The sequence below is a fragment of the Mytilus edulis genome, chromosome 8 (assembly GCF_963676685.1).
Source record: "Mytilus edulis chromosome 8, xbMytEdul2.2, whole genome shotgun sequence".
Taxonomy (NCBI): domain Eukaryota; kingdom Metazoa; phylum Mollusca; class Bivalvia; order Mytilida; family Mytilidae; genus Mytilus; species Mytilus edulis.
In genome coordinates, this window is record NC_092351.1 from 13,622,848 (window position 1) to 13,636,696 (window position 13,849).

Here is a 13,849-nt window from a genome sequence, read left to right on the forward strand (position 1 = left end):
TATCCTGACTATAAAGTATTGATTATCTTTTAGTATGATTTTCCATTCTAATATTTGAAGCAATATGATTTTGGTGTTATATGTTTAGAACATGATTTATAGGTAGAGTTTGTAGCCTAATGATTCTTATTTTTTTCCTGCTACGTTGTTGATTATGTTCTATATTACTGCTCGTTTATCTGGTATCTTTAGTGGACATATTGTTAACTCAAGTCTTAAAAATTTTAGCTATGAAATATGTTAACACACTGAATAATTGTGTTGTATTTTATAATGTCTGAACCTGTTATTTGGTGATTGCTTTATAGAGGATGTGTAATGAATTAAAACATTTCAATGGTGTATGTTTATGTGATGGATATTACTTCATTGAATAATTTGTTATAATTTTCAATGGCCTATCTATTTATCTTTCATTTCTATCAGTAGTACATAATTGTCAAACTGAACCATTTGTCCATTTCAATCTCTCAAATCTACCGAGTTTAAATAAATAACAATTGTACTTTAACAATACTACAATATCAAACAACAATTAATATTTATGCATTAAAACTAACTCAGGATTAAGAGTAAAACGACTGGCACTTAGAACTTTAACAAGGTTAAAATGACGTAAATTTAACAGACATATATACCCATATACAAAAAGTTATAAACAGTTGTTGAGCCTTCATATTTGTTTATTTTTAATCAAGTGAACTTTTATTGCTTGAATCCATCTCCATGTGTAGCGACTTTTATTAAAAATTTGACTTTGGTCATTTACAATTTTTTTGTAATCTTGTAATATGAATAAAAGATTACTTAATTATCTTTGATGGTCTTTATAGTTCCTACTTTAAGTTGTAGATTTTGAATTGAATTTACGATGTTAAAATATTCTCTGTAATTCCATTCACGTTTAGAATGTGCGTATTATAGTAGGAGTTTGATAATAATTATAATAATATAAATTTTATTATATTTTGATATGAGCTTTTAATTAACTGAAATTTACTTTTTTCCTTATTTTTGTTTACTAATTTTATCATTTTTATTACTATTACTTTTTCGTTTGTACATAGTACATTGTAGCATTATAATATCTAAAAAGAATCCCGTTAGGTATTTTTAGATAAAAACTTAAAAAAAATAGTTTTACCTCAACCAACAAATGTAACAAGTACTGGGTATTAACATAACACTTAAATTTAAAATTGAAATTTTCCTGAATTTTAATCATAATAGATTAAACTTAAACAACTGCCATTTTCTTACAAAGAAATTACCCAAAGGGGCATAACTGTTTTTTCCTGATTTAACTTGTTTAAATACTTCTACAACAGAAAACGTTAACATTACCCTTTTAAAGACAACAATTTAACAGCTATTATCACTTCATTCTTTTTCAAAATAAAATATCAATTCATAAAGTTAAAAATTCAGTAAATGTTTACACAAGTTTTGTAACATATAAAGGCAATGTACATTGTTTCACAATGCATACACACTTAAAGCACACACACAAACACAGATATCTGTACATGTGCTAGGCAATAGAACTACACAGATTGCAATTAATTGGAAAGAGACAAATTTGTGTCCTGAAAATTTACACTCGGGAATTCACGAAAGACTTCTTTACAGCTGTAAAATTATTTTCAAAAGTTCAAACTATTTTCTTTTTGTAATCAGTTCTTGGCAATAAACTACTTCCAACTTCGTTTTGTGTGCTGTTTTTGCTGACGACCGTAAAAGTCAATATTGTGTTGATAATTTCATATACAACGTTTAATTAAATTGCAACAAAATGAATTTTCAGATTTGTACAAGAAAATATTTTTTCATGAAACCTTATTACAGTTGTAAAGAGTAGTCTTGTAAATTTAGCTGCCTATTTGATAACAAAACAAAATAAGAAAAAGTCATTATGTATATCTTAAAATGTCATGTATGTATGTCAATTATTATTTATAAACATTATTCATAACATTTTCTACGTCTGATTCATTACACTTCAGTCAAAAAGACTTGTAGATCTATATAACAGCAGCATTTGACATACTGCCAAAATTGTGTTAAGTGGGACATTAATGACATTCAACATTTTGTATTTCTACAATTAAGTTCATTTACTGAAAAAAACTGAATCCAAATAGAAACGTACTACATGTAGGTATTTTATAAAACTTGATAATATTTTATAACAAGATAACCATTGAAATGAAGTGAAGTATACATATATACCTAATATAATGTTGTAAAATGTATTTATCAATAAGAAATCTCAAAACATACAACTATATGTTTAAATTGCATAATATAGTACAAGGAAAAAGGTACAGACCAATGTTTATAATGAAAAGCTAAAAAAAGATTTTTTTACATGAGATTCAAATTACAAAGTATCTTCATAAAAGAGTTCTTTAAAAAGACTATAAAATACAATACCTATTACAATCAGAAGCAACTCTTTACCTAATTTGTTACACTACAACATTTTGTCAAATTCGAAACCTTTGCATAATCATTCGTAATTCGGATGTTGACTTGACTATATCATACGTTAAGATGTTTAACATCACAAACTCGATATTGTTTTTATCTAATTATTCCCAAAACTTCAATTTCCTTTTTGAGCGTAAAGGGAAGTTGCAATAAAATTTCTAATTCTATTGTTCATTAAAACTCAAACTGTTCCTTAACTAGTAAATACTTCTCAGTTTTAGAAGTTGATTCCTTATATCCGAACCTTCAAAGCATGCCTTTCCCCCTAGCCAACATTAATTTCGAAAATGACAATATGAGAATTTTTCTAATATTGCACTTAAAAAGAACCACAACATATGCCTATAATGTGTCCTGACAATGGCAAAGAAAACAGAATACTATTAAGCACACTAAGCTGCAAGTTTTCTCTACATGAAAGGGAACGTTAAAGATCATATTTAAATAATCCAGTCCTTGACACAGGCATATGGTTGTTTGTTTAATTTTGCTTTGGTTGATTGCGAATAAAAAAATAAGATCACTAATAGCCAATACGAGTTGTCTTTCTTTACTCACATAATGTTAATATGACAGGTAAACAAGTGTTCATTTCTACATTCTAGTATATAAATTCAAAGATACATTGTCATCGCGTATATCAACATATAATTTCTTATAACGACTCCTTAAATATATTTCTTGAAAATTCTGAAATAAATGTTTCGAGGATGATAGTCGGAAGCTAAGGTCACATGCATATTGCAAATATCAAGTTTTTTTTTATGGTATTACGAATTTTAAAGACATCTGTAAAACCGTTCCTATAAATATAGTAATGCTCATTGAGCATGAAACTTTTTTTATTGTTGTAGAAATAGCATGTGGCCTCAACCAGAGCACATCCATCGAACTATCCCAATGCCGTAATAAAAGACTGGATATCAGAGAAACGTTCCTTCCATGGTAACGTAACGTCACATTGTCGTATCAACCACGGAGTGCTTGGAATTCTGCATCTCTGTATGATCGGCGTAGGCATTCAAGGTGGCAAGTCGTGTATCCTTAAGATGTGTCAAATTAGAACTAATGACGATCAAAAAGTGAATCTGTAAGTACAAAGATAGAGGTTATAGATTCATTCAAGTATTTTTTTCTCTTATCTTCAAGTAAAATGTAATTAAATTAACCGTATGTTACCAATGATTATCAAGTGTTGATAATTTCAAATCAAATTTCTGTAAAATGCGTTAAGGGATTATCTACTATTAATATCAAATCTACCATACACTAATGTACCAAACAATTCTACAGTAACTTAAAAGTAGGCTTTTCTAAATTAAATGGCTATTTTTCTTGAACGGCTGACCTGGGTTAGCGAAGTAGATTATTAAGGGACCACTGTTCTGAAAAAGTTTAAGGTCAAAACGTTATGCAACCTGAACTAATTTCGACTTGAATCAAAGGTACTTCACATTTGCACAAATGCAAAAGGTAAATATAATCAGTAATTGTAAGTTTAGAAAATGCGGAAAATGCGACAGCAATTCAAAATAACTTGATGCAAAAGCTCTTATCTTTTGCAATGCTACCTGTGAAATGAATCAATTTAGCTCAACGTCTTTTGCCTTGTATTGTTTCTATTTACTACTGTGACATTCAAACAATGATACGCCACAGTAACAAAGCATCATTAGTGACTGGTTTATGCATTAACCAACCAAAAAAGAATCATTCCAGAGACAACACTCTCAAATAATATAAATAACTAAATCGAAAGAGCTTCAAATATCGTAATAAACAAACTTATACATGACTAGGTTACGCAAGATGTTGCTTTGAATTCAATTGTAACCGAATCGATCTTGTTTTTTGCAGAAAACATATGACTGGAATGTAATGTGATTTTAATGTCTTGATGGAATTTTATTTAACTACAAAATACGTTTTGGTAGCATTGCATTTACCAGTTATGTCTGGTATCTGCATTCAAGATTTTGTATCCGTTTGTTTTTGACGCTCTTACATGCTTATCATGTTCATGATGATTGGGAAAAAGTAAAATCACAAAAATACTGAACTCCGTGGAAAATAAAATCGGAAAGTCCCTAATCACATGGCAAAATCAAATGACAAAACACATCAAAAACGAATAGACAACAACTGTCGTATTCCTGACAAGGCACAGGCATTTTCAAATGTAGAAAATGGTGGATTGAACCTTGTTTTATAGCGCTAAACCTCTAACTTTGTACGAAATAGTTAACATGTTTCTCTGCATTAAGGAAAAAGTATTGAAATGTAATAGGTTTCTTGGAAGTCAATTTCACTTTTTTGTATTTAGTATATACTGTTTATTGTGTGTTGGCGTTCGTTCTTGTAGCAGTTCAGTGTTTCTGTTATTCCGTTTTTCCTCGGTTTTGGTTTAAGACTTGTTTTTGTTTTTTAGTTGAGTCGGTTTATGACTATTGAACAGCAGTATACTACCGTTGCTTTTATTTATAGTGATCTAAAAAGGTTCACAATGTTTTACACTGTTCACAGAGATAAACACATCAATATAACATGCAACAATATTTTACAAAAGAAAGTGGCTAGGTAATTAGGATAAGGATATGATGTTTTTTTTTATTTCATAACATGATGAGTGCCTTGGTCTTATATTGCTGTCCATAAAGGTATCTGATAAAACTTTGAAACTACAAGGTCAGATCCTATACAAAGCGCATTAATCATTTCCTCTTACAATATCAAAATAAGATCGATTACACAAATTTATTTATTTCATATTCGTTCCTCTAAATCATATATCGATAATTATACACTGAAAAGCATCGCCATTGAGCTAATGAGGTTGAAATGTTTGGGTAAATTTTTAGGCACGAATTACTTGTAATTAAATATTAATATTCCTTAAGTACAAGTTGATTTCAAATTTATATTTAGAAATAAAAGAACAACATTAAACATTAAGGTGACATGGTTTTTCAAACGCACATGATATCCAGCTTTGATTGGAATAAAAATCCTCTTTTTTTAAAAGAAGTTGTATAAACATTTTTACATTTTACAGACAGAACGATAAAACACAAAATTATTGACCCGAGGGACCTTACATGCAGACTTACTCCTACTTGTATATCATGATTGTACATATTCTTGTAATTTGCAATATATGTCGTTAAAACTTGGTATATGATGCCAGCGTCGAATAAGAAACTAAAGAAAGAAAAACAAAAATAAAATGTTATGGTTCACATGCTCAAATAAATAAAATAGGATGTTTGCAACAGGTCTTGGCAAAACTAAAATAAGCGCTTCGTATAAAGCTGGACATTTAAAACCGTACTCTCAAAACAAGTCTGCACGGGTATATATGTTAATCACTTTTCCTCTGGACAGATTTGGCGTTTAACCATATAATTTAAGTGATTACTATTATGAGAGATTTCGTGCTGTTCCCATTTTTTCAAAGCAATACCCTTGTATGAAGAACAGATACGCATATACGTTTTATAGCTTCTATAAAACAACTTTAACGTAGGTAAACTACCGTTGCTCTAACGTGTTCTAAATACGTCAGGACAAATGGTACGTTTTGAATTTATTCATCTGAACATAAAAAGGGTTACATTAATCATTTAACTGCCTATATTTGAGGGAAAGGACAGTAAGGCAATCGTATGTTTGTGTGTGTGTCTATTGTTATGTACTTACCATGCTAACAGTGATCAAAATGGATGATACAAAGATGGTAATGTAGATGACCAATAAGCGATCCGCCTAAAATAACAAAGATAATACTTAATTAACACGTGTTTAGCTGCGGATGTTTATCTATAACCCTGCTATCTTTGAAGATACAATATTTCTATCATTCTGAATCAATTGCCTGTTTTACAGATCGTTATTTCTGATTTTGCAAGGCTTGTAGTTCGCAAGTCACTTAGTGATGTTAAACATATGAATCACAACCAACTACATTCAATTCAAACAATTGGTATGGTCACAGACAGAACACAAGGAACAAAATGTGAACTCTGATTTTGCTTCAGGAGAGCTTAGAATACCACACCTCGGTTGAATTCGTGATATTTAGTCTAGTTGTCTGTAAATTATTTGTAGACATCAGTTTTTTTTTGTCATATAATTGTCTGTTTGACTTCGGCTTAAAAGTTTGAATATCCACCTCACTTTTACAATAAATTATCAAAATCTCAAAATGCGGATATACCAATAGTAGTCTATGCCAAACTGAACACGAAAGAAAATCACACAAGACAAAAACATATACACAAATAGCAATGTTTAAAACGAGTTACTTAAACATGATAGCTGGAAAGAACCGTGAAACACGTCACATTATCGACACAGCCTACATTGGTGTTATGTTAGTCAATCAGTGTTGTGAGTTTATGTATGAGTGAGAACATTACGAATGGATGTTTTTTTTATATGAAATTTAGAAAAGTAAGACAATAACAATCAAAACCAAGGAGTAAACAAAGATTTGAAAATGAGACTGTAATGTTCTGGTGGTGATTTTAAAATGTGGCAAGTGCTTACTCATTGTTATGGTTAAAACCCACTAGATAAGTAGCTTCTTATATTTTGTTAGATCCAGCTCTAGAAAATACAAGGTCTGGTATATACAGTTATTTTGAAGAAGACTTCTGTTGGAATATTGATGTTGAAAAGGGGAATATTGACCTTTTAGTATTTACGTTAATTGTTGATTTCATAATACAAGCCAAAGTCTTGAAACAAACTTAGTTGTATGTGTGGTTATTATTTTCCTTGTTTAAGGTTAAGTGGAATGGGTGTCACCAAAATAGTTCAAATTGTTTTTATTAATCATGAAAACACATTATCTATAACATCGAACGTTGAGTTGAAAAAATATTGCGGTTTTTTTCCTCAAGAAGCCACTGAATAATGTTTTGTAAATAGACAAAATGGCGATGGATAGGACACACACTGAGGAAGCCAAAGATTAACACTACAAGGCAAGCCTTACAGTGGAACTCACAAGGAAAGCGTGGCAGGGGTAGACCAAGATACACCTGGAGAAGGAATGTTGCAGCTGAGATGGAGAAAGAAGGGTACAAGTGGCATGATCTGGAGAGGTCAGCAAAGAACAGAACAAGGTAGAGAAATATCGTAAGTGGCCTATGCTCCACCAAAGGGCTACAGGATTAAGCAAAAAGTAAGCAAATATACGGAAAAGGAATCGAGGAGAGGATCCCTGTTGGTTCCCTTTCTAATGCTGATTGTTGTAAACAGTTATAACAAATACTTGAATTGGTCATCAATACAATGTCGGTTTCAAAAGAATGTAGGTAAGAATAATAGTGTTGTTTCCCTGGTAAAACATGATTTAAAAAAAATGCAGTTGGTAAACTATTTCAAAAGCCTTTTTACGGCTATAATTGAATGAGTGAAGAGGTTTATAAAACGTTTGACGACGCAATCGTTTACACTTTTTTTTTTTTTTTGTAGTTAAGTGTATCTATGACAATAAGGAGGTGCCAGTCCGAAATACGTCAACGAAAATTTATATTACGAAAAATTAAAGGCACCATTAGTCTTTAACAATAAACTAATGTCAATACAATATATCAAACTGTTCATGATTAGCATAACCTGCATTTGACGGACACTTTACAATTAATACAGTACATCAGTGATGTACCCGACATGGCACAGGCACAAATTGAGGTGGGATTACGCCAGTTTTTATACATGTGCACAAAACTTTCCCTTTACATATATTCTCTACATGTCGGAAATTTTGAATTACTTCATGTCCACAATTTTGGATAAAATGAACCCCTGTTGTGTTAATTTATTGCAGTAGATGTGTCATATCTGATTATTTGTGTACATTTATTGCAGTAGATGTGTCATATCTAATTTTATTGCAGTGGATATGTCATATCTGATAATTTTAACTTGTTCAGTTAATGCAGTAGATGTGTCATATCTGATTTTGTTGCAGTAGATGTGTCATATCTGATTTTGTTGCAGTAGATGTGTCATATCTGATATTATTGCAGTAGATGTGTCATATCTGATTTCATTGCAGTAGATGTGTCATATCTGATTTTATTGCAGTAGATGTGTCATATCTGATTTTAATGCAGTAGATGTGTCAAATCTGATTTTATTGCAGTAGATGTGTCATATCTAATTTTATTGCAATAGATGTGTCATATCTGATTTTAATGCAGTAGATGTGTCATATCTGATTTTATTGCAGTAGATGTGTCATATCTGATTTTATTGCAGTAGATGTGTCATATCTGATAATTTTAACTAGTTCATTTATTGCAGTAGATGTGTCATATCTGATTTTATTGCAGTAGATGTGTCAAATCTGATCATTTTAACTGTAAAGCCGAATCTTACCTCCATCCGAAAGTTCTCAAAATCTCTTCCAGTAAAAATTTTATCATGCAAACCTGTAAATAAAAAAATCAAATGTTTTGGTTTCTTATCTCATGTACATGTAAAGTCATCATGGTTTCAATCTAAACCAAAAAGTCGATCATAAAAATGTTTCAATAGCAAGAAATAAATGAACATCTTTGACATTTTGATCACCTCATTATCCAGAATTTTATGGCATAGGCAACATTAGAGTTAAACGTCTAGACTTTTCAGCTTAGGATTTGCATAAAAGTAATAGATAAGACGAACTAAATCTTATCTTTAAACTTATATTTCAATTTAATCTTACGACATTTTTGTTGTGTTTTTTTTTCTATCAAGAATACATCTATTTTTTTTGGATATAAAATATTTCGATAGTATAATTGTTTCATATCATAATAGATATACAAATCAGAATTTGAAAAAGAAAGAAATTGAATTAGCCGTGACATATAAATTGTGAATATTTTTATCTTCTGATGTGTTTTTGTTATTTGTTGACATTATGTTGGTAACTGCTTTAAATGTAGCGGTACACCGCAAATAACAATCTCAAATGTACATAGTTGCTCGTGGGGTTAATACATCTAAAAGAAAATGTTATATTTAAGCCTGGGATGTAATCTGCTAGATTTCATTTTTTAATCGTCATTCATCATATATTAAGACTACATCAGACTAAAATTTACGACAAAAGGGACGATTGTTCGTTCCCTATAGTTAATTTTCCATTCTTAGATGGTGATTTTACTTTGGCACCATCTTACGGTGTTTATATTTCACAGCTCGTTCGCTATGCCCGTGTCAGTTGTGACGGGTTTTTTTAAACGAACGTAATCTATGTACAGGTAAATTATTAAACCAGGGATATCGTTACCATAAATTACTTAAAATCTTTACTTAAATTTTACTAAAAAATACATAGATATAAAGATTTAGTTTAGAAGTGTGGTTGTACCTGTAGAAAACTTATTTCAAACGGGACAGAACATCCTCATTTTTACGGAAATGTTGTTAACCGTGCTCGGAAATTTAGAAATGATCCTGGTAGACTTATCGCTCCTTTAAATAAACTTATTCTGAAAGGTTACCAATTCAACACTGTAATTCAATCATTGAATATTGTTTTTATTGGTATAAATATTGATTGTGTTATCAGTAAATTAAAAGCAAACTAAATACTACTAGTATGTTATATACATATACACATTCATGGATCTACAATCTGTCGATACCTGTATCTTGACATTGCACAAGGTCATATTTTTCTCTGACTATTTATGACGTCTTTACACTAAATCCATTGGATGTTGCATGTGTATGGATTGATAATTTAGTTTTAGATGCATGATTTTTTTATTAGTTGTTAGTGGCTTTGAACTAGCTGTCAGTTAACTGTGAGTACTCTCAGGTCTGTTCCTAGTGTCTTTTCGTTGTTGGGATGTACAAGTACCCGGCCACATCCACTTGTATTTTTGTCAATCTGATGAGTTAAGCCTTTTTCAAATGATTTTTAAAGTTAGTTCTTATGTTGTATTGTTATACCACTGTGCCAGGTTAGGGGGAGGGTTTTTATCCCTCTAACATGTTTAACCCCGCCATATTATGTATGTATGTGCCTGTCCAAAGTCAGGAGCCTGCAATTCAGTGGTTGTCGTTTGTTTATGTGTTTCATATTTGTTTTCGTTCATTTTTTTTTATATAAATAAGGCCGTTAGTTTTCTCGTTTGAATTGTTATATATTTTCATTTCGAGGCCTTTTATAGCTGACTATGCGGTATGGGCTTTGCTCAATGTTGAAGGCCGTACGGTGACCTATAGTTGTTAATTTCTGTGTCATTTTGGTCTCTTGTGGCGATTTGTCTCATAGGCAATCATACCACATCTTTTTTATATATACTCATGTTAAGCGAACAATATCTAAATCATTTATTTTAAATCAACCGACACCTAAATTTATAAGAAAGTTTTTTAATGGAAATCATAGTAAAAAGCCGAATTAAGATGCTTAGTAGTTTACACTAATAATATTTGCAGGGCTGGTATTACTCTAGATTCATTTTTAAAAAATGTTGATTGGTGAGTCTCTTTAATGCCATATCTACGCAGCTGCATTATATTCGATAAAATGTCAATCAGCAAATATGTTTCACTTATCAGTCATAGAAGTACTTCAAAAACGCAAAATATTATTTCGAACAGATGTTAAAAATTTTAAGTATCACATCCTTCTTTTTTTTTTAATAAATAACTTCATTATAAACTGTCCCACTGTCCCATGATAGGGGAGGGTTTGGCGCTTGCAAACTACTTAAATATCGCCATATTATGTATGTTCCTATCCAAGCCTGGAGCCTGTACTTCAGTGTTAATCGTTTGTTGATGTATATCATACTTGCTTTTCCGTCATTTATTTGTACATAAATAAGCTCATTGTTGAAGGCCGTACGGTGCCCATTAGTTGTTACCTTCTGTGTCATTTGGTCTTTTGCAGAGATTTGTCTCATTGGCAATCATACCACACTTCTTATTTTATATTCACAAAATAAGTATGTTATTGTTTAGAAAGCCTAGTACAATTTAATTGTCATTTTATTCGAACCAGATCTGTGACTGTGTTATTGTCCCTGATAGAACCAGTTCAACCTCTCTAGATAGCATCAAGTATTCATAATGCTGTATTATCCATAGTTTGATCGTCATTTAACAATCTGTAGTGCTCATCTTCTATATACTACTATGGGGAATTCCGCCGATCAATATACGGAGCCAGAATTATATACAACAACGACGAGGCATCGTATTGATTTTTCATCAGCATGATTTCTGCATCAATGATCAGAAATGTAACATTCTGCAAACAAATGCTTTAAAAGGCATCCAATTGTGCAATTGACCTCGTTTGCAAGGTACAGATACCTGATTACATTTAATCATTGGCCACATTGTAGTAGTTTAATTCGAAATATATACATTTCTGCATTTACGTGTAAATTTATCTAATGGTTTTCTTTGAGGAGTACATTTTGTAAATGCGTATTACAAAGTTTAATCTTAATCACATTGGTTTGACTGGTACATGGTACACACCTTGATCAGACATGCAAGAGTGAATGGAAAATGAACTACTTTAAAATGAACGACCACACATTTTGGAAAGTGATAAAAACAGTTTTCTGAATCAATATCCAATCAAAGACACTAACATTGAAACATTTGAACGGTTAAAAGAAACATTAAAAACGACGAAACCTGCTAAAAACATCATATCTACATTCTATGGCATGAGTTTTCTCATTGTTAAAGGCCGCACGATGACCTTTAGTTTTTTTAAATCCACGTCCATTAGTCTTTAATGGAAATGTGTCTCATTGACAACCGTACCACATACTTGACTTAACTCTATATTGTGGTTGGTACAATGTAACTGATGTTCAATTTTTAATTTTAGAAACTTTCATCACCTGATCAACTAACCTTTAATAATTAAAACTAGGAAACTTTCATCACGTGATCAACTTACCATAATTGACTAGATTTATTTCCTTAACGTCAATGATCAGAATGTTTATGAGAAGGTAAAGTGGGACTCCAAAAATGGCAGTCATGAGAACCCATGCAATACCAAACATATAGCTAAATATCAGCATCTGAAAGTAAAAGTAATTCATCCATTATTACAGCATTTAAAATGGGAACTCATTGTGTCGAGTTTTACAAGTTTGTTTATTAAAATGACATAGGCGGATCGTGGGAAAAAATTGGTTGATTATATAGGGAATCACTGAAGCCTGACTGGTGTGGGCTCCCCCTTAGGTCAGTCAGCGCCCCCCCCCCCCCTTTTGAAAAGTTCTGGATCCGCCACTGAATGAGTATGCGTTCTTGACGATTTTTTCTCTCATAGATTGATATTCAACATATTCTTTCATTTCAGTCAATTAAGTATATATAAATAAAAATAAAAGTAGGAATGATAATAATGATCGTTATATATTTTCATTAGTATTCTTATCATGCTTATTACTATGAATATTATGGAACATGTTGAAAAAAGGATCCATTAATTCGAGGCACACCATGAAATTTCAAATCCCAAGATAAATTATCAGCATTACGAAGAGTAAACAGAAAAAAAACAAAGCACATATACTTCGTAAACTAAATGTAATATGAACTTTGTTTAAACACTCAAAATATAAGTGAAATTGGTAAATTTATCATTTTATCTTATACATTGTTCACGGTATTGAAATGTATAAAAATTTATCTAAGAAAATGAAACTATGAAAGATATGTTATATCTTCAAAGTCGGCATGAAAGCATAACACAGGACTTTCATCACGTGTTCCGGAATCTCACTTCCAACTGGTTCAAAATGTACAATGCATGCCAAAACCTTGATAATTGACAATCAGTGTAATTAAATATCCTGCATTTATAAAAAATACCAAGTTTTTGTAAGACGCTACTAAATTATCAAAATCTACCCTGTTGCCTATACCAGAATAGCTTGGTGTAAATCAAACCCAAACAGACTAACGACTTCGCTGGAGTATCTAACACCTCAGAGTCTAACACATAACAGGTCGTATATGTTTTTAATAAGATTTTTATCGTGAGAATGAAGTTACAAGCAGCTGGTCAGTTTTGTTATCCTCTTGTCAATCTCTCGCCAAATGTCAAATCAATGTCACTGTAGTATTGAACAGCAAAAAAAAGCTAAATTAACCGTCTAAAGTGTATAAAGGAAACAAACTTTGTGATCATTTTGAAAAACTAAGGATGTCAGATCAGTCTTTGGGTGTTCCAAGTGCCATTATGATATTTGTGTTGCATTTATGGAGGTTCACTGGGGGTGGTTCTGTTTAAAATTAATTTTCTCATGTATGTTTCAAGAGAATTGTTATCAGAATTAAATACAAAAACTTTACGAGATTATTTGTGGTA

General features: G+C 31.2%; 1 protein-coding gene across 7 annotated transcripts in view; it reads right to left on the reverse strand.

Annotated features, from left to right (window-relative positions):
* Positions 1–316: 316 nt before the first annotated feature.
* The window catches only part of LOC139484855 (neuronal membrane glycoprotein M6-a-like), a 60,402-nt gene continuing 46,869 nt past the window's right edge, over positions 317–13,849 (reverse strand). For all 7 annotated transcript variants that reach the window (XM_071268860.1, XM_071268855.1, XM_071268857.1 and 4 more), the window contains 4 exons: positions 12,425–12,551; positions 8,878–8,930; positions 6,187–6,252; positions 317–3,578 (listed from right to left, as the gene is read on the reverse strand). In XM_071268860.1, coding sequence (XP_071124961.1) covers positions 3,447–3,578; positions 6,187–6,252; positions 8,878–8,930; positions 12,425–12,551 — 378 coding nt within the window. In that variant the 3' untranslated portion in view covers positions 317–3,446. The remainder of the gene's footprint in view (positions 3,579–6,186; positions 6,253–8,877; positions 8,931–12,424; positions 12,552–13,849) is intronic.